Source organism: Arvicanthis niloticus, chromosome 27, assembly GCF_011762505.2.
Source record: "Arvicanthis niloticus isolate mArvNil1 chromosome 27, mArvNil1.pat.X, whole genome shotgun sequence".
NCBI classification, from domain to species: domain Eukaryota; kingdom Metazoa; phylum Chordata; class Mammalia; order Rodentia; family Muridae; genus Arvicanthis; species Arvicanthis niloticus.
In genome coordinates this window covers 20,461,896-20,481,836 of record NC_133435.1, presented here as the reverse complement: position 1 = coordinate 20,481,836, position 19,941 = coordinate 20,461,896, and the positions used below count along the sequence as shown (strand labels likewise).

At 39.9% G+C, this 19,941-nt stretch overlaps 1 protein-coding gene across 1 annotated transcript in view; it reads right to left on the bottom strand.

The window, feature by feature from the left end:
- Positions 1 to 19,941, bottom strand: part of Mapk10 (mitogen-activated protein kinase 10) — a 49,223-nt gene that overhangs the window by 6,093 nt on the left and 23,189 nt on the right. Inside the window, exons 3-4 of the mRNA XM_076926340.1 lie at positions 11,776 to 11,839; positions 9,534 to 9,611 (exon numbers count right to left, since the gene is read on the bottom strand). Coding sequence (XP_076782455.1) covers positions 9,534 to 9,611; positions 11,776 to 11,839 — 142 coding nt within the window. The remainder of the gene's footprint in view (positions 1 to 9,533; positions 9,612 to 11,775; positions 11,840 to 19,941) is intronic.

The window sequence follows — 19,941 nt, the reverse complement described above, 5'->3', positions numbered from 1 at the left end:
CACTTTCATACATCCTCATACATTTGCAATGGCATTTGATTATAAAATAATCTAAACTATTGGAAACACACTTAAACAGCAGAAAGAGAGAGCCAAGTGTACACTGATGCCCAAGTTAATAGCAGGAACAATGACCTTTTCTTGTATTCAGCCCTTTACTAGTAACTCCTATCTGTGACCATCTTCTATGTATTCCTTTATCCACAGATAGTTTCATATACAGAAACTCTGAGAATGCTAATACCTCCTAATCTTAGATGTTGCTAGTTTCCTCTAAATGATGACTATCTTTATCAAAGTAGTGTGTTGGGGGCCGACTTTTAACAGAAAGCAGCTATCAGCTTTGCAGCCATCTTGAGCCATATACCCTGACATGTGACTTGGATTACAATAGCCTACAACAGCTGAGCACACTCTGATAATCTTGGTTTAGATACCTTGAGATTAAAGGTGTGTGAGATTAAAGGTGTGTGACTTAAGAGTGACTTAGAAGTGTAGAGATCAGATTTAGAGACAAGACCTAAGGGCATGATTAAAAGTGTGACCAAAAGGCATGGCTTAGAAGTGAGACATATAAAAGGCAGAGACAGAACAGATCAGAATCAGACACATCAGACATTAGGGAGACACTTTAGAGAGAACCAGACACAGCAGAGAGAAGACAGGTAGCAGGCACTTGGAAGAGAACTTGGAAGAAGTAACTTGGAACTTGGAGGGACTAGGCACTAGGAACTCAAAATTTAGGACTTAGAAGAATAAACAGAATTGAATTATACTCTGTCTAGACTACATTCTTCAAGTCCGTCCTCACTCTCGCTCTTGCTGAACCCCGACCCGTGGACCAGAGCGGCAGATTGGGCCGGGATACAGTGGCCGCCCAAACGTGGGTCAGCCCGGGCCTCAACATTTTGCTTGGGCCGCGACATTTTTTGGCCGCCCCAACGTGGGGCTAGTGCGGTCCCCAACAGTAGTGTATAATGTAAGTGTGTCTGGCTTCGGTATATTCCAACATTCATCAAACACAACTGTCACAGAAATTATGCAGCGGTAGGCCAGCTCTTCCTACTGCTCTAGCAGACACCCCTGGGCCCCATAATGGAGTTGTTCATACCCAGCACTAGAATTCCATTAGACCGGCATCTGTCACATCCCTTCTGAAGTGCTGCTCTCTGATAATCCTTAGTCACTGTGATGCTCTTTTAAAGACCAGCTTCATGCCAGTGACAAAAACAACACACAATACTCTGATAACTGTTAATATCAATTACAGGCCTAACAGACTGAAGCCACTTTTTCATTTTGTCTGCCTGTGTCCAGGACTATGGAATTTTATGCCTTTCAAGTAAGAGCTCACAGTTTACATTTAGATTGTATTGCTCTAGAGTTGGAAAATGTTTCTATCTTCCCACAACAGCTTTCGTTAAGCTCTAACTCATGTGTTAGATAAGTTATGAACTGTTTCTGAAAGTGAGCATGCCAGTTTACCTTCCTACAGGCAGCTTTAAAGAATTAGTTCCCTCACACCTTCATTACCACTTATCAGCTTTCCTGATTATAGGTACCCAAAATGTGTAAATTGAACCGCACTGTGGGTAATTTGCATTGCCCAGCGGCCAACTGTCGTATCTTTCCATGTGCTTGGTGGTCATTGCATACCTTCTTTGGAGAAAAAAAATCTATACGCTTTGATCAATTAAAAAATTGCCTCGTTCCCTTCTTATTATTGAACCAAAAAAAGCGCGTAACCAGTGGGAAACAGATGTGTAATTTGCAAATGGTGTTCTCTTATTATGGATTACGTTTTCTTTCAGTTTTCTTTATACATACAGATGTTAGATTTGCCCTTTTTGTTCCTGGGCTTTTGGTGATAGTTCTAAAAAAAACAACATTCTATCACTTAGACCATGAGGATTTCCTCCCATAATCCCACTCATTTCTTTACATGTGGTTTCTGCGACAAACTTTGATTTCGCTTCTGCGCATGTTCTGAGGCAGCGGTCCTCTTTGTTTCTTCTGCAGGCCGTACCTGCACTAACTTGGAGCTCGCTTCTGCGCATGTTCGGAGGCAGCGGGCTATCTTTGTGCTTCCGTAGGAGGTACCTGCTTGTTTCAGCACCATTTACAGGAAAAGCCCGTTTTATTTCCCGTGTGAAATATTAACTGATCCTCTTTTACACTGGTTATGCTACTGTACTCTCAGCTTTATCCCATTGATATGTAGTTGGGCTGTTATGGAAATAATACAGCAAGGCCCTAGGAATTAGGATATGTTTCCATACATTGCAGCTCTCTACAGGAAATGTGATGGTGATGAGGTAACCAAGCATAAAGAGTAGCCTAGGCAGCAGGGACCCCACTGGGCTTAGGCTACATCCACACCCTTCTCTGAACAATATGCCCAGCCACCTGTTAGCTGCCTAGAACACCATTAGTGATAAGACAAGAGACAAACATTGCTCGTAGTTTAGTGTAGAGGAGCCCAAAAGTGAGCAGATTCTTCCCCTCAGCTAGTAGACACATATGTCCCCTGCCTGAGGCCAGAGATGCCAGAAAGGTCTGAAAGAAAATGTCTTTGATTCTGGCCTGGTCAAATGTCAGAGGAGAGGCCTGGTTTTTTCTTACTTTTACTCTGAGAGTCTCTTTCTGGGAGTCATGACTGAGATGGAGAGGTACATGGACACCTCTGAGTTGGAGCTGCACTGAGAAGTTCATTCTGCCTCCATGTCTCCATCCAGTAAAGCTTTGGATTGAATAATGAATCCTGGCTACTTTGCAAGCAATATGCACCTTTATCCCCCTTTCTTGAATAAAATGCCAATAACCCGGAAACACCTGGATCAGATCCCAACCACGGGCCACCTGACCAGACCCTACCCCATTCGTTTAGGCTGCCTTTAACTTTTTTCAACAGCAATTGTTTTCAGGGTGCAAAGTTTGCAGTTCATTTATTAAAGTTATTGCTAGATATTTTTTTCCCTTTGTGGTCTTATTTTACATTGACTTGTTTTCTGTTCATGGCTAGTGTACAGAAATCCATCTGATTTCTTTGAATGAAAGCTCTTGATAGTCTCAAATTGGGAGGTAAGCACATTGAGTAACAGTGACGTAATGATGTGGGATGCTCAGTGGTACCCTGGTGCAGGATCTTAGTGGCTCCCTAATGTCTATTATTAGCATTCCCTTGTAAATGCCTTTACTTACATCACTTTGGTTTCTTGAAATCAGTCACAGTGAGAGTATGTAGGCTGTATTTATAGATGTTATTGATCAGCTTTCTTAAGATAAGTGTCAAACTCTAATAACCTTGTTAGATGTATGAGGAGTTTGGTTTTGTGTGCTCTCTTTTATTGTCTGACTTGACAGCAGACACCCTGGCTTTGAGGTAACCCTTTCTAGTCTGTATATAAGTAGGCAATAAATGGACTTTGCAAGCATAAAACCAAACTCAAATAAAGGGAATAAGAGCAAAGGCATTGGCTTCAAGATAATTTATTGCCAAGAAGTTTATGAAAGTCTCTTAAACAGAATTGAACTGTATTAAATCTGTTTACAGTGTCCATGTCTCTGGGACAGCCCAGCCCATGATAAACACCCTTCCTTCCACACCACACAGGAGGGCTCAGGAAAGAGACATCGTTCTTTTAAATTGTCATCAATGCGATATTTGTTCAATAAAATGATGTTTAAATGAGTTGAAAATATTAAGAGTGTTTAAAATGAGGATTATTATTTCTTGGCTAGAAATGATCTAACCAAAACTACTCATTCATGACTAGTTTTAAAATGGGAATTATTTTCTTGATCACACCTTCCCAGTATCAAATGAGAATGTAAATACAGAATTGGGAGGGGAAAAAGAAGAAAATAGTTATTGAGGGACAGTTTTTCCAATAGCTTCAAGATCTTGAGCCTCGGGTTATTGGAGCTTTAATTTTTTTTAATCAATTAATTTTAGAAGTCTGGATAACTGGCTAGCAGGGGGAGAAGAAGGGGAAGAGGGGGAGGGGAGGGGAGGGGAGGGGAGGGGAGGGGAGGGAAGGGAAGGGAAGGGGGAGGGGGAGGGGTTCTCCTAGGATTCAGAAGACAGAACACACCTGAGAAGCTTCATCCTCGAATGGAGACTGGAAAGCCTCTGCTTGTTCTGACAAAGCATTGTTTGCTCTGCTTCACTTCTCAGGAGGAACAGGGGTACTAGCACATACAGTCTCCTGCATATGTTCTATCTCTAACATTCTGTAACATCTGCTTTCAGAGCAAAGCTGATGCCTCTTCCTGCTTTCCCTTGGCAGACATTACAAATCAATTCAGGAAGCAAATGGTGCTGCTACTGAAAACAGATAACCTCAGGTAAAATCAGATAGTAGAATGGAGTACAACTATTTAGGGATGTACCTGAAGTTTAGATGCATTTTTATTGATATATACTGATTTTGTCAATAAACTTCAGACCTATAAATTATTCCTTGAGTGCACACTTACCTTCCCATCTACATTTTTCAGTCACCAGTATAATATGATAGGTTTTGATATTAGAGCCATTTTTTCTTAAAGAACTATATTAACTTATTCCTCATACCAGATATGAGGTTTTTTTATATCAGATATCAGTGTTTTGAGATATGAATAGCAAGAGAACATGTATAACAAAAAATTTTCATCTTGGCTTCTTATAAAACAAAATGGTATGAAAATGTCAAAAACCCGACTTTCGCAAGGTATTTCAGTCATTGCTTCTTCTTAAGAATGTAGTTTACTGTGTGCACAAACATGTATAAACATGTACATGCATTTACACACATGTGCACACATGTGCACACATGCAGTGGAACACTGGTAAAATGTTAACTGTTAGCTCTCCAGGGGGGAGTCAATGTGATTTATGGATTCTGCCAGCTTCCATGTTGTAAATCTTCCCTGGTTAATTTCAAGCTACTAAACCAAGATCAATACATTCTCATTAGGAAAGAGATGTACACAGTCCACATAAGCTACTAAAACCAGCTCCAGCGGTAGCCCAATCTCTACATGTAAACATATCCTACTGAGACTGAACACGGAACACTTTACTGACAAGCCCTTCTCCCTTAACTTACGCTGGCAATTTCGGTAATTGTGACAGAAAGGAGCTAGTACAGGAAATAAATACTAAACCTGAGCACGTGGGTAGGCTTCTGGAACTGATCTGCCTAAGGTAGTTGGAAATGTCTGTAGACACAGGTTACAGAAGATGTAGAACATTGACAGAAATGAAGGGAATAAATATGAGGCTTCTGACTGGACCACGAACCTTGTCAGGGTTTTGACTTGAAGCTATTTGAGTTACATTCTCACAAATAATTCATGTTTTGTTTTGTTTTCTGGATTCTGAGACTATGAATAAAGAATGAGAAGTAATTAGCCATCCAAATGCCAAGGTAAATTAGCCTTCAGGCTGGGGTCTGTCTCCTGTTGGATGCTTGCAGCAAGATGTAACTTGATAATCACGAACCAAAGACACAGCAGGAGTGTTCTAACTGTGTAGTTTGAAGCGAGAAAAGAAGTGAGATGACACTTGTACACAGAAGGTTTACAAAACAAACACTAGTTACATTTTAAAGGACACCAACTACTTTAGATTTGCGTGAGAGTGACTCGGAACAGCCAGACATCACCTATCCCAGGATCTGAAGTACAGCATTGTAAACTCACTTGAAGGCTTTCCCTGGAGAAAGAGTGTGTTTGTGACACTCTGTTCACACAGGGCCAAACGAGAAAATCAGCTACCCAGGTTCTCAGTGACTGTAGTAGCTGTGGCTCACAAAGGCCCAGATATGTTCCAGATATCCAAACCATGGCATCATCCCATGCTGCTAACATTTTAGGTATGTACAATGCAGGAATTAAGGCATCATGGAGGTTTCTACTAATATTTTTTTAAAAATCCTGAGCAGTCAGGTGATATGTAATGAGGTGTCTCTGAGGACTGAGTTGCTCTGAGGTAACATACAAAGTTGTGTAGATGAAGCTTAGGCTGCAGTGGAGACCCGGGGATATTGCAGATGTTAGGAATATAGAACATCTGCAGAGGAAAGAGGGGATAATGAATAGAGCCAGTCTAAGACAGAGGCCATGTGGGTTGCCTATGTAAGGCTTTATGGGTAGGTAGGAATGCCTTTTGGAACACTCATGATACTGCATGTGCTAGATGCTACACATGGAACCACAGAACTCCATGCCTGCCCTGGTGCATTGCAGGTTTGCTCTGTCACCTTTCCCCCCCCCCCTCCTTTTTTTTTTTGTGTCTCTAATCTTCCCTCTAGAAATGGTGATAATTCTTTTGTGTCATTTTATACTGAAAGCATGTAGTTTTGCTTTTGCTTTTGCACAGGCTCAAAACTAAGAAAGTGCCTGGAATCTGTTGTGATCTGGACCTACATTTTTAAAAATAATGGAACCTATAAGATTTGAAGATGAAATGAACATGCTTTGCATTATGAAATGGACATAAAAGCCTTTTCTGGGTGCAGAGGTAGAATGTTCACATTTATGGTGATATACTTGGTTGTCAAGTGAGCAAGATATGGACTTGCAATGGTTACCTTCATTGTCAAATTGACTGGGTTTGGAATAAAGTAAGATGTTGAAGGCACACCTCTGGGTATGCATGTGAGGCCATTTCCAGGGGAGGAACTGAGTGGTCCCCAACCATCTGACTGTGGGTGGGATCATCTCATGGGCCAGAATAAGATGGAAAATAAAAACTAGCAAGAGTGATACCAATTCATTTCTCTGTTTCTGACCTTCTATGGTTTGAGCAACTCTACTCTGCTGTTGCAATTCTACCTTGATGAACTTCTGTGAGGCCGTGGAGAGAAACAAACCCTTCCTTCACTTGTAAGGTATTTTTGGCCATGATGACAAAGTTCCTAATTCACAGGCAAAGAAGACTTGGGATAAAATTGGATATTGTCTGTAATCTATGAGTAAGAACAGCAAGCAATGGCTGAACTGTGTCTGTCTGGGTAGCACAGTGGCTAAGGATGCCAACTAGTTACTCAAAGAGGAGTTTTAATATAAAAAATTAGTTAATTAATTAGTTAATTAACTAATGCATCCCACATCCTTTCCCCCTAGAACAACATGCCACATGCGGGAAACATGTTTTAAAAGTAAGGCTTTCAATTCAGTTCTCCTCTTAAATGTTCATCTCCAGCCTCTGCTCTTGCTACCACAAGGCAGAATGCAGGTTACAGTTGAACCTAAGCAATCGCATGTTATGAAACTCTTTATGTTTATAACATAGGTGTGAAGAAAAACAGTGTACAGCATTAACACACACAAGGGGATAGCCCAGGTGGTCCTTGAGTGTGTGTGATCCTATACAGGTGCAAACCTATACAGGTGCAGAGGTGTGCCAGACTCTGTAAGGGACAAGCTGAAGCTTTTGCACACTGACTTTAATCAGAGCCGTGTTAGTACATAATCATACTGTTGTCCAACACAGAAAATGAATGAGAGAAGAGACTCGACCTTGAGGGATGCATCCCCGTCCTCTACATTAGCCAGAGGACCTGAGTATCAGTTACCCTTGATGGGCTCATGTCATATGATTGGTATATTACTTTCATTTTTGAGAAAACATTTTGCTACAACAGCTAGGAAATAGAAACAACCAAAATGTCCTCCAAAGAAACTATGGTACATATACATGACGGGGTGTTACTCAACTGTGAAGGGAGATGAAATCATGAACTTTGCAGGTACTGTACGGAACAAGCAAAGATCATATGAGCAAGGTGACTCGTGATCTCTCATCAGAGGCTCCTGGCTCCAAATCTTCAGATGAGAGTACAAAGCCTTGAACAACTGGAGGAACATGGGAAGGGAACCGTTGAGGGGAGGGGCTGGGGAGCAATAGAGAGGGGAAATGGGAATGGGTCCCTCATTACAGAGAGGAGGAGATAAATACAGAAGGTAGGAATGGGGTAAACTAACAGCAAGAATGACGGAAAAAGTCATAAAATTCATACTGTTAACTAGCTACCTAAAATGAACCCTAATACACATAAGCCTGCCTATAAATATACATATATGATTTAATTGGAATTTTCTCATCTGGGCTAACATTGCTTTCTTCAAAGAGCCTGAGACCACCAGACAAAAACCACAACATCAGGTATGAGAAAATCTTTTTTGATATTCTGGTCAAGCTTGTCCAAAATAGGTCCAAACCATCACAAGCCAGTAGTTCTGCCCTTGGCTGCTTGTCAGAGATGGATAGTTGGTCCCTGTTGCTGAAGGCACTATGCAGTTCCCACGCATGTCCAGATCCCACTGAGCTAGAACTGACCTGAATGCCCTGTCTGAGGACCACCTTTCATGACAGCAGATGAGCTTCCAAAAATGGAAGCAACAAGTAGACTTACTCAGTGTGAGGCTAATGAATCATACAGTGGTCCTTGTGGCCCAGCAACACTAAGGATGAAGTAGTAGCATGTGTACTTTGGTGGTAACCAACAGCTCTTTGATTGGACTTAACACCTACCTAACAAGGAAGACATCATCCCTAGTATTGAATATGTAGCCAGCTGCCCAGGGCTAGTGAGGTCACAGATCCTGGAGGAAAATCTACAGCTTCTCCTTTACTAAACCAGCATAATCCCTAACTGTGCTCTAAATATTTGTCCTTATGCCCACAGAGAAGTAGAGTCCTCACCCTCATCAAGGAAACTTCTCTTTGCAACAAATGGAAACCATCACAGAAAATCACAACCAGTCAAAATGTTGTGGAGCCCAATCCCAACAGATACATCTACAGAACAATGCACACACCCAAAGCTCGGGGATCACTGCAGAAGAGGGGGCGGAGAGACTGTCAGAGTCAGGGGATCAGGGAGTTTCCTGTGAGACCGTGTCTCCTAGTGACGTCAGAAGTTGCAGCCATTACCGTCTCAGCAATATGACTACTTCCTAAACATGAGCTGAACAAGGACAACAACAGTGGACATGCCAAAGTGGACAAGGGAAATCGCATGAGGCCTCAACCGTTAGGCAACTTAGGAATGCTGAGCAGGAGAAAGGGGAAGAGCACAATTGGTTACCCAACCCCAAATGGTCGGCCCTGAACATGTACTTAAAAGTAATATCACATAGACTGAGCTGCTTATATTTGGGGATATGTATATATTTCTCACACACATAAGCATATACTAACAATTAACGAAGGAAATGGGCCATGAATTTGAAAAAGAACAGTGAGGGGTACATGGAGTGTTTGGTACATGAAAGGAAGGGAGAAATATTGTAATTATATTATAATCTCAAAAATAAAAGTATTATTTAAAAATAAACACCTCCACTGTGCTGGCATATAGAACCAGAATTACCAGTATGAATGCATGGTTTAAAAAAGTAAAACAAAACATTGCAATATAGGGAAATGATTATGTGATATCTGTTTTCAGGCTCTGTGAGAGACACTGTCTATGACACACCCATCAAGGACGGGGAAGACACAAGCACTGGCTTCTTGGTTATTCACGGAGAGTGAGTACCTGAAGGTGAGGGCTGGCCTTTAACTACACCATTCTTAGTCTTCTCTTCTGAGCTCATTACTTCCTTGTAGATAAGTTCTGTAAGAAATAATCATCCATGTTATTATAACAGAAAATCAAAGATTCCCTTAATCTACAAGCCCATGGCACTAGCTAATGAGAAATAACATTTTTGTGGCATTGAATAGATTATTAAATCACTGAGGAATTTTAATCTTTCATCTCTATATGTCCCTGGTCTTAGCACAAAACTTAGCAAAAGCAGGTCCTCAGGACAGAAATTAAGTAAATTAATATCTAAAAATAAATGAGTTAGTGAACTGATTTTTCACTCTGAGTTTTCTGAACTGATTGTGGTAGACTCCTAGGTACACTCCCAGGCTGTCAATTATGGATTTAAACAACCTTGCTTGCTTGTTCATTTGTTTGCTGCTTGTTTTTTGCAGCATTGGGGTTCATACCCAGGCCTCATGTGTACTAGGATATGACCCTCCTTCTAGAATGTGTTCCCAGCCAATGGCTTTGCTCTGGTTTTGTTGGATGCTCTCATCTCCTTTCATATTCACTTCCTAGAGACAAGTTCTCTGAACTTTACACTGTAACCAATGCTTACACCTCCTGCCTCCTAGACCACCTTTCTTCCAGACTTGAATCTGGGACTGGTAAACCCAAGCACAACACAAACCCACGGATTAAAAAGTCATTTTGGTCATTCCCAGACTGGCAGGCATTTTTTTCTTGCTGCTGTAGATTAGCCTCCAGTTCTTTCATGCTACAGGATTTAGCTAAACATCATTAATTCCCACTCTTAGATAAACATCATTCATTCCCACTCTTAGTTAAAAGTCATTCATTCACCCCACACTTACCTAAACATGATTCATTCATTCCCAGTTATCTCTTATGTAGCACCATCCTTCCCAGTCACCCCTTCCTCCAGCTCACTGCAAGTCCTGCTCTCAGTGTCTACATCTTTCCACTTGCTACAACACAAGCCCGAGGAATACCTTTGTGTTTTCCCTTTGACAAAGTTGCCCTGTGAGCCCACCACCTGCAGTCAGTCTCTCCCTGATGCCATGTTCATGGGCTTTGCTTTGCCATGTTCACCAACGTGGTCTGTTGATGAGTGGAATGTCTTTATAACATCCTTGGCTTATTTCTAACGTTTGACTTCTCCTTGTGGCCTCCATCTGGTATTTTTCTTTTTCCAACTTGCAGGATGCTTTCTTTAAAAGTCACTCAGAATCTCCTTACTTTTATGTTTCTGCCCATTTCAATTTGATCACGTGACACCATCTGTATTTAGATTCCCTAAATTTGTTCTTCTATGTAGTTAATTGTATTAGTCTAACAATTCTTCATAGGTTTAGCTTGTTTTTCTATTGTGTTTGAGTGTAGGTATAATTTTGAAGCTATAATATGAGTTTGGAGAAATTTTACTGGAAAAAACTTGATTTATTTACTGATTTATTTTTATTGAGAGGAAGAATGAGCCTCTTGGGGTCACATTTATTCTACCTAAACTCTCAAGTTTTGTGAGTTTTATAAATTTATATGTTAACTATATTTAATTTAAAATTTTTAAAGTATATTTCAAACTTAATTTTAAGTTACATTTTGTTTATTCAGGAGAGGGAGGTATAGTCAGGGAACAGTTTTGAGAAGTTGGTTCTCTCCCTCCACTCAGGGTTAAATGGGGGTTGCAGGAATAGCGTTCTCCCTGAATATCCACCAATCTAACCCTCAGACTTAATTTTAATTTTACATAGCAACATAGGACTTTAAATGGTAAGTATTCAAATGGAGTTTGACCCCATGACAAACACTTTGGCTATCAATACTATTTTACAAAGGCCTCCATAATTCTTTTTATTTTTAAGTAAATATAGCATTTCTATTAACATAAATGCAGATAAGCTTTGGGAAATCTTAAAATAGTTATTTCCCATTTGTATTTCATTTGTTTATTGCAGCACTTGAGACTGATCTCAGTCAGACCTTATAGATAGCAGGCAAAAACACCAGCCCCATACCAAGCCACTAGAAAGTCACTTTTAATAGGGTGCTGTACAACAGGAAACTGCACAGAGTTTCTTTGTATCAAAGACATGGCATAAATGGCAGGATTGTTTCTATATTCTGTGTTCCAGTCAAGCACGTGCACATATTAGCATAGCACAGTAGGACCATTTCTATATTCTGCATTCCAGTCAAACAGTGCACATATTAGCATAGCAGTCACCTTTCCACTCTTCAATGGTGTGCTCCCTCTCATCCAGCTGCTTGTCATAAATCTGAGGCGGAGGCTGCAGAACAAAGACAAACATTGCTTTATGACAATCCAAACACGCTGCACTCCGATAACTCACGGGCATGCCTCGCCACTCATTGGTCCTGGTGGTGACTACAGCCATAAGTTTTGGGGATTATAGGAGCTCAACAGTTAAATTCCCCACCCCTAATCACGTGGAAGAATTTACTCATACCCTGCTCTCTAAAAAGACAGCAGAATTCATACTCTGAAATCTCATTGGCCAGCGTCATCGCGTCAGGATCCCCACAGAGGGACAAGTGGCTAGACTGCACATTCTGTTTCAAAGAACCAGAATCATGTTCTCTGCTCACATGGCCAGTACTCAAACTCTCCTGCATCCATAGACCTGGATTCATTGGCAGCATCCTATTCTAAAGACTCTGGTGCTCGGTAAAATATAGCATGAGTCTTCACTGCAAAAAAGATTTAGAGTAAATTAACCTTTCACTTTCTTGAAACATGCTTTAGACATAGCTGACACCCGGTATTGAGATGGCTTTGCTCTGTCCCCTCCAGGCAGAAGCAATTTCTAGTTTACTTAGAAGGTGGTCACTATGACCCCCTGAATGACCCCTGAGTTGCATTCTCTGAGGAGGAGACTTAATTTAAGTCTGATTTAATACAGTCACCATCCTTCCTATGTGGAGATCACACATGGCAGGCAGGCTTCCACAAAGCCACACGCCTCCTAGGATGGCAGTTCTCATCTAAACTGTCTGAGCTTTTGTTCCTAACACACAGACTTGAAGAAGTCCACCCTGTTAGCTACACAGCTTCAACTTAAGCCGCACGACCCAGAAAAGCAAGCAAATCTTGGAAGAGCACATCAGCAGAAGGTGGAGGACTTTGAGCAGAAGGTGGAGGATGGTGAGCAAGAGGAACTGACCAAAGAGGAAGTCTAGAGCCCTTCCTTGCCTAGTACTCTAAAAGCAATAGTTTGGGGGGTGAGTTGTTGTTTTGTTTTGTTTCTTGAGAAACTAGAAGAGTTACAGAATCAGAGGAACTCACACCTATTAGAATGTGGATTTAAAAGGAGGGGGAGGGTGACCTGATAAGGAAGGTTGTTATGAAGACTTTCGCACACACATGCTTCTGTGCAAGGTTTATTGGCCCAGGAGCCACAACCAGAGCTTTGTTAATGTTTCATTCAGAGTCTCTGCTAGCCAGATGAGAAAAGGCTGCCTGAAGAAAGAAACAAATATTCTCGCTAGCCCTGGAACTGTAGGGAAACTCCCATCCCACAAAAGCAGCCTGCTAGGAGAACTGAATACCTTTGTGCGTGATAATAAAGAAAGTTTGTACTAAGAAATAAACTCTGTCCAAGCTGTCAGTCATCTAGAACCTAAAACTGCTACCAGGGCAAGTAGATTTATCAACTTCTGCTATCCTGTTATTCAGATTCAGCCAGGAGAGTGGAGCTGCTCAGTGGTCAGAACACTGACAACAAAGCAAAAGGTGGCCTGGGCTCCATCCCAGATCTCTAGGGAGAAGCACTAGATGCTGACGATGCAAAGTCGAGGGACTAGAGAATCAAGTCCTGCAGTGAGACCTGACTGAAGAAGGAACTTCTCCCTCAAACTATAAAGGACTTCAGAGTAATCGGAATGCATTCCTTGAGTGAGAAAATGGGTAAAACCGGCCTATTTTTGAACATGGATGAGACTTAAAGTAAGCTACTCAAAGCAAAGTCTGGATTTGTAGAGATATTTTGCCATGTGGCAGACTGTGTGCTGCTGTGCCTCTTGCCTGGAACATCTGAAGCTGTATTAGGTCCCTGTTCAAGCCACTGTGTTCAGGAAGCTGGCAAAATCATGTGCAAACATTTGGAGCCCCCAGAATTCTGTGCTCCCCTGGCAGCTTTCACCCTTTAACGAAAGACTGAGCTCAGAATTATGTGTGACTGGCTCTCCCACAGATGAGGTTTTTTCCATTCAAGTTTCAAAATTGAACACGACTTAAAAGAATATTTCCTGCCAAAGTTCATAAATGCCATTTTCTGCAACAAAGCTATTTTGAGGAGGCTTTTCTTGGAGCTTCAGCATGCAGATGTTGCTGGTGTCCAAGGCATTAAACACGCGGAGTCTAGCCACGAAGTACAAAGAGTAGCAAACTGCTAAGTCAGCGATTTTTGCTTTCAATAAATGAAGAGGGATGTTTTAAGCATTTTTGTGTTTATAGTTACCATTCTGACATATGAGTTCTCTGTTTAAAAAAAAACAACACTTTGGTTTTTGTTTTGATTTGAGGTTTTCCTGAAGAGAGGAAGCTAATGTTACCTACAGTGGAAGGGTGCATTCACATAAACACATCACCTAAATGTCAGTATAAAAGAGTCCTTGGCCAATAACTGAAAGATAGTCATGTCATAACAAAGACACTGGGACACCAGTCCTGAGAAAGCAGTCATTAGCAGTCATTAGCAGTCATTAGAAATGTTTGGAGTCTGGTTAGTGAATTATTCTCTTTCCACTCCTTAATAAGTGGGAAGGACTTAAACTCCTAAATGTAAAGAAACTCCTAAAATGTAAAGAAATTAGGAACGAGAATAAAGAAACATGGGTGTGTTGTGAAGAATTACAGCTTCACTGTAAATCTTATCACTCATTTATTTATCTATTAAATTAATTTATTCAATAAAAACTTAAGCTGTGTGATGGTTGGTACTAACTGTCGATTTGGCAGGGTATAGAATCACCTGGGGTGATGGGCATCTTTGCATGCCCATCCATAGGGACCCATCTTAATTGTAGGGAGGACCACCCCCTGGGAGGGGATTCTGGCCTGCATCAAATGAAGAAAGAAATCTGAATGTTAGCATGCAGTCATTGATCCTGTTCTTGAGGGTGCTAACAATGGAACTGGCTTCTCATGGCTTCTTGTACCCCACACCTTCATTAGTGATGGACCGTATCCTTGAACTAGAAGCCACAATAAAGACTTAAGTGGCTCCTGTCAAAATATTTTATCATATCAACAAGACAAGAAACTAAGACTGATAGTGAACATCTGTTATACCTAAAAATGAGATTTCAAAACTGAATAATTTAATGACCAAACTTAATGAGCTCACATTTAGAGTTTTCCATTCTTCAAGACTTCCATGTACATAAAGATGTTATTAAATATGAGACAGCATTTAAAATGTTGCAAGTTATAATAAAATACCTTCAGTACCAATACTGAACAGGTGTAGCAGGGGAAAGCATACAAATGTAATTGTCTCACTTATACGCTCTTCATTATCTTTGAGAGTTTAATAAATGGATATTATTATTATCTTTCTAGGATAAAGCACTTTTATTTCCTGAGGAGTCATAGTTGTCTAGGCTGTCTATACACACCTTAAAAGTCCTCAGAATAAAGAAACTACAGTAAATTTTCAAACACATAACTTAAAGTTACATGACTAATTAGTGGTATAAGTTTATTTAAAAGCCAATTATTTTTGGTAAAGAATTGTCCATGTCAAATAAAATTTATTCTAAAATAAATTATATTTTAGAAGAGCATAGATACATAGTCAATGAAATGACCACATTTCCAACTTTGCCAAAAAAAAAAAAAAAAAACCCACTGGATGCTCATTGCTTCTTTAGTTATTAGTAAGCTTTCCTACCTTCTCTCTCTTAAGTGTGATGAATTAGAAGATAAATTGGGATGTTGCAGATGCCGTGTTAGAGATATGAGGGATATAATTTCATGATGAATTGAGGATAGATAAATGATTTACATTTCAATGTTTTTCCATAACTCGGGTTTAAACTATCGCAGCTGTAGGTTTTGCTTCTCCAGGGTGACATCAACATATTCTTCCAATTTTTCAACTTTCCAAATGCAAAACTCAGTGTTGGAGAGGTGGTCAAATAAGTGGTTCAGATCGATGACTGCTCTTCCACAGACCTCAAGTTCAGTTCCTGGCACTAGACCAGATGGTTCACAATCACCTGTAACTCTGTCTCCAGGAGATCTAACAACGGCTCTGATCCCTGTGGACACCCATAATCACATGCCATACATTCACATACACACAGATATAAATATACATGAATAAAAATAGATCATTTTTTAAAGAATGTAAGACTTGGCTCTTGGAAGAAATTGTATAGAAGAGTGCAAGTCTCTATACACATCAAGGATCAAGGAGCACAGCACCACTTGTCAGTCAAGGGTCAAGGAGCATAGCACCTGTTGTCAATCTGTGGTCTACTTGCTGTGGGAATTGTTTCTCATTAAGGGGACTTCTTAACCATACCTTCTCATTCTCTAGTTGATCACTACAAGCTGAAATGTTCTTTCTTTTCACTTAATTGTATACCACATATTTAATGAAAACATCTTTATTAAACTTCACGTGTCAATTCATTCTATCCTTAATCTTCTAAATAATACTGTTTTGGCAGTTTGATGAAAGCTATGGAAGATAGTTTATGGAATATCCAGTGCCATGTTGAGCCAACTTGCAAATGAAAATACAGAAACACAAAGAACAAAAGTCATTTTCCCCCTGATCAGAGAAATAATTAAGACAAAGCTATGCATAAACTTTACAAAAAAAATAAAACTTTCTCAAAGGAAGAGACAGGGTGAATGAATTCTTATGCATTTCAGAAATAGTATATTGGACAATTTGACCCTTTCAAACTACTTTAATTAGAAACAAGTTTGAGCCTGTGCCTCTAACTTCTATCCCAATGTTGTGTGAGTTCTCATGTGTAACTATGTCTGGAAGCCATCAAACACCAGTCAGCACTTAAATTCCTAAATATTTTCTGTCAAAATATCTTGGACACCATACTTCTACACTGACTCTCCAACCAGATGAGAAAGAGAAATGAGAAACATAAGCTGAGCAAGTTCTTCCTGGAATTCATAACTTCTTCCATGCCAGTCATGTTCTGACCTATGCAACAGTCACCTAGCTCCTGGTGCTTACCTTCTGCCTCTTGTCCCAATCGGGCTTCTCCAACTTCTTCTGTACTGCTGACTTTTCAAACATGTCAATGAAAGTTTTATAGCATCATAATAGTGTGTGCATTCTATATTAACTCAAGAGCTAACTCACACACAGTAAAGGATATCCTACCAAGTTAAAGCGTGCTTTGCTTTTTTTTTTCTTACTAAGCTTGGTAGTTTGATTATTGTTAAAAATGCATGTCTTGTTGAAAGATTTTAATCAAGAAATTTATTTTAAATATAAAATTGGACAGATTACCAAATACATTTAAGGAAACATTCAACTTTAAATGTAATCTATTCATACAAGATTAACACTTTAAGAACAGTTGAAATTTGTAATGAACAAAATGTTTTTAAAATGTCTCTTCCTGATCAGGAAAAAAAATATAGAAGTATTTTTAATCTAGCAATATTGGCTACTATGGCTGGAATACAGACACAACCTTAGCATACACCTTTAATCCCTCTGGCTAAAACACAGACAGGCTTTTAATCCCAAACAATAACAATAAAGTTAGTTTGTAGAAGGAAGCACCCATGTTTAAAAGTGACCTCAAATTGAGTGGCAGAAAAAGTGATGAATCAGAGAAAGATTTGACAGAATAGAATATGCCTAACTCTCATGAGAAGAGAGAGGAAAGGGAAGCTATTTAAAAGAGATCAGAAAGACAAGAAGAGGCAGTTCTACTTCGAGAGTTTTACAGAGATAGTTTGAAGAGAGAACAAGCTAGAAGACACAGGTGAAGACAGAATGAGCCAGAAAATAAGAAGCAGTCAGAAGATCAGAATAGATTCCTAGAGTTGATTTGATGCCAAGAAGAGCAATTCAGAAGAGGCTAGGTTGAATCAATTAGCTTGAAGAGGAGTTTGAACCAGAACAGCTGAGTTGAACCAGCCAGCCTGTGTTCAGAAAGAACTAGAATGGATGAGTTTATTCAACAGTAAGTCTCAGCGGCTGAACACATTCTTGGTCTAGCTAAGATTGTATGGAGGCTAGAAGTTTCCAGGACTAGGTGTAATTTAGTATACAGAAGCAGTGAGCCACAGAGATAACAATTACATCAGGCAAATAAAAGTTATTTTTACAAACAAATGCAAATATTAAGTCATAGGCAGCACTAGATCATATGTGCCTCCATATTTTCATCCTCTCCTTTGGTCAATATCACATTTTAGAACATTCTTTACCCATGGCCTGAGGTCAGTATTTCTATTTTCATCAAGCTTAAAGAATGGTATGTATGGCTTGATTATGCTAGCCCTTTTTGTCCTGGGAATACTTTTATTCCTGCCCATCATATTAAAGTTTGTCTTTAACAACATCAACATGTTGGCAGCTAAAGTACATGGCTTGAACCTGAAAATGGACCCCCAGACAGAGTTATTAAATTAACAGGCTGGCAAGCCAAGGATGGGTAAGATTCTGTACAGAGCCTTACCAACCTAAGACAAAAGTGCATTTAGATAATGTATATTCCATGATGGGTAAAGAAGGCATTCTTGTCAGAATGACCTAAGACAGGCTCAGTCTTGTTGATAAAATAAAAAGGAGAAGAGGAGGAGAGCCTTTGGGGCTGCTTGGCAGGAATATGACATTGGCCAAGGACAAGGAAGTAGGCTTGAGGCAGGAATCTGACATTAGGCTAAAACAAATCAGTAATTTCAGGTAGGAATCTAAATCTTAGGCTAGAACAAAGAAGTAATCTCAGGCAGAAATCTAAATATTAGGCTAGAACAAAAAAATAATTTTAGTTAGGAATCTAAATTTTAGGCTAGAACAAGGAAGTAGGCCTTAGACATGAAAATGACTTTGGGCTAGGGCAGGGTAGTAGGCTCAGATATTTTGGTCATCCTGATAAGCCCTTAGAAACAATGATCATGGGAGTGTTCATATAATTGGGTTTAATGCCTTGCTTGTTCTTTGACTATTTGTGTTTATTGTCTTGCTTGTTCCTTGACTATTTGCATCTATTGTATTGCTAGACCCTCAACCTAGAACTGACCTTAATACATGCATGTAATTAAAATGATATAAAAACAAAAAGGAGGAGGGGGAATGGGATAGGGGGTTCTAGGGAGGGAAAATGGAGAAAGGGGATGACATCTGAGATGTAAATAAATAAAATATCTAATAAAAACAGAACATTCTTTCTACAAAATCAATCATCAGATATTGAAATAAATCACTAATTCTTCAAAAGCACGGACATTGACATTGTGGCTGCAAAACGTGAAAATCAGAAGTTTTTATAGCAAAAAGCAAACAATGATCTCCTGTTAGCTAATCCCCAAAGAAACAGAGACCTATGAGCTGCCTGACAAATGACTCAGAATGATTATATTAATCGTTTAAAAGTTTCTCAAAAGCACATAAACAAATTATGGAATCAAGAACTTAGCTAATGATCAAATTAGAAATCTGACAGAGGCAGTGGCACTATTGGAAGATGTGTCCTTGTTAGAGTAGGTGTGTCCTCGTTAGAGTAGATGTGGCCTCGTTAGAGTAGGTGTGGCCTTGTTAGAGTAGCTGTGGCCTTGTTAGAGTAGCTGTGGCCTTGTTAGAGTAGCTGTGGCCTTGTTAGAGGAAGTGTCTCACTGTGGGGATACTCCTCAAAAAAAGGTATTATCAGCTCCAAGCCTGTCATAAGTAAGAAGTGTTTTCTGAAAGCTTCATGTTAACCACAAAACAAGAAATCTGCAGGAGATGCACAAATGTTAACGTGTGAAGGAACACAATAGTAAGAAGCCAAATAACCTTATTTTTAAAGTGGGTAAGCTGGAACAGTGGTATGAACCCGATGTGGTGTAATTCCAGCTCTGAGGAAGTGAGAGTGGAATGACTGTGAGTCCCAAGTTAGCCTGGGCTAGACTGAGAAAGATCATTTCTCAAGAGTTCATTTTAAAAGTTAAAAAAAAAAGAGGGGGGCGGATATTTGAAAATACTTAAAGGAATGTTTCAAACGTCCAGGTTATCTGTGGAAAATGTGAAGCATCATCACCATGGCTAATCTTCACTGTCAACTTGAGAGAGCTAGCGTCTCCCTGAAGCACTGAATGTGCATGTGTGTGCATCTCCAGAAGAGAAGCTTCACCTTGAATGTGGGCGGTAGGTTGGGGTCCCAGAACACAGAAAGAGGA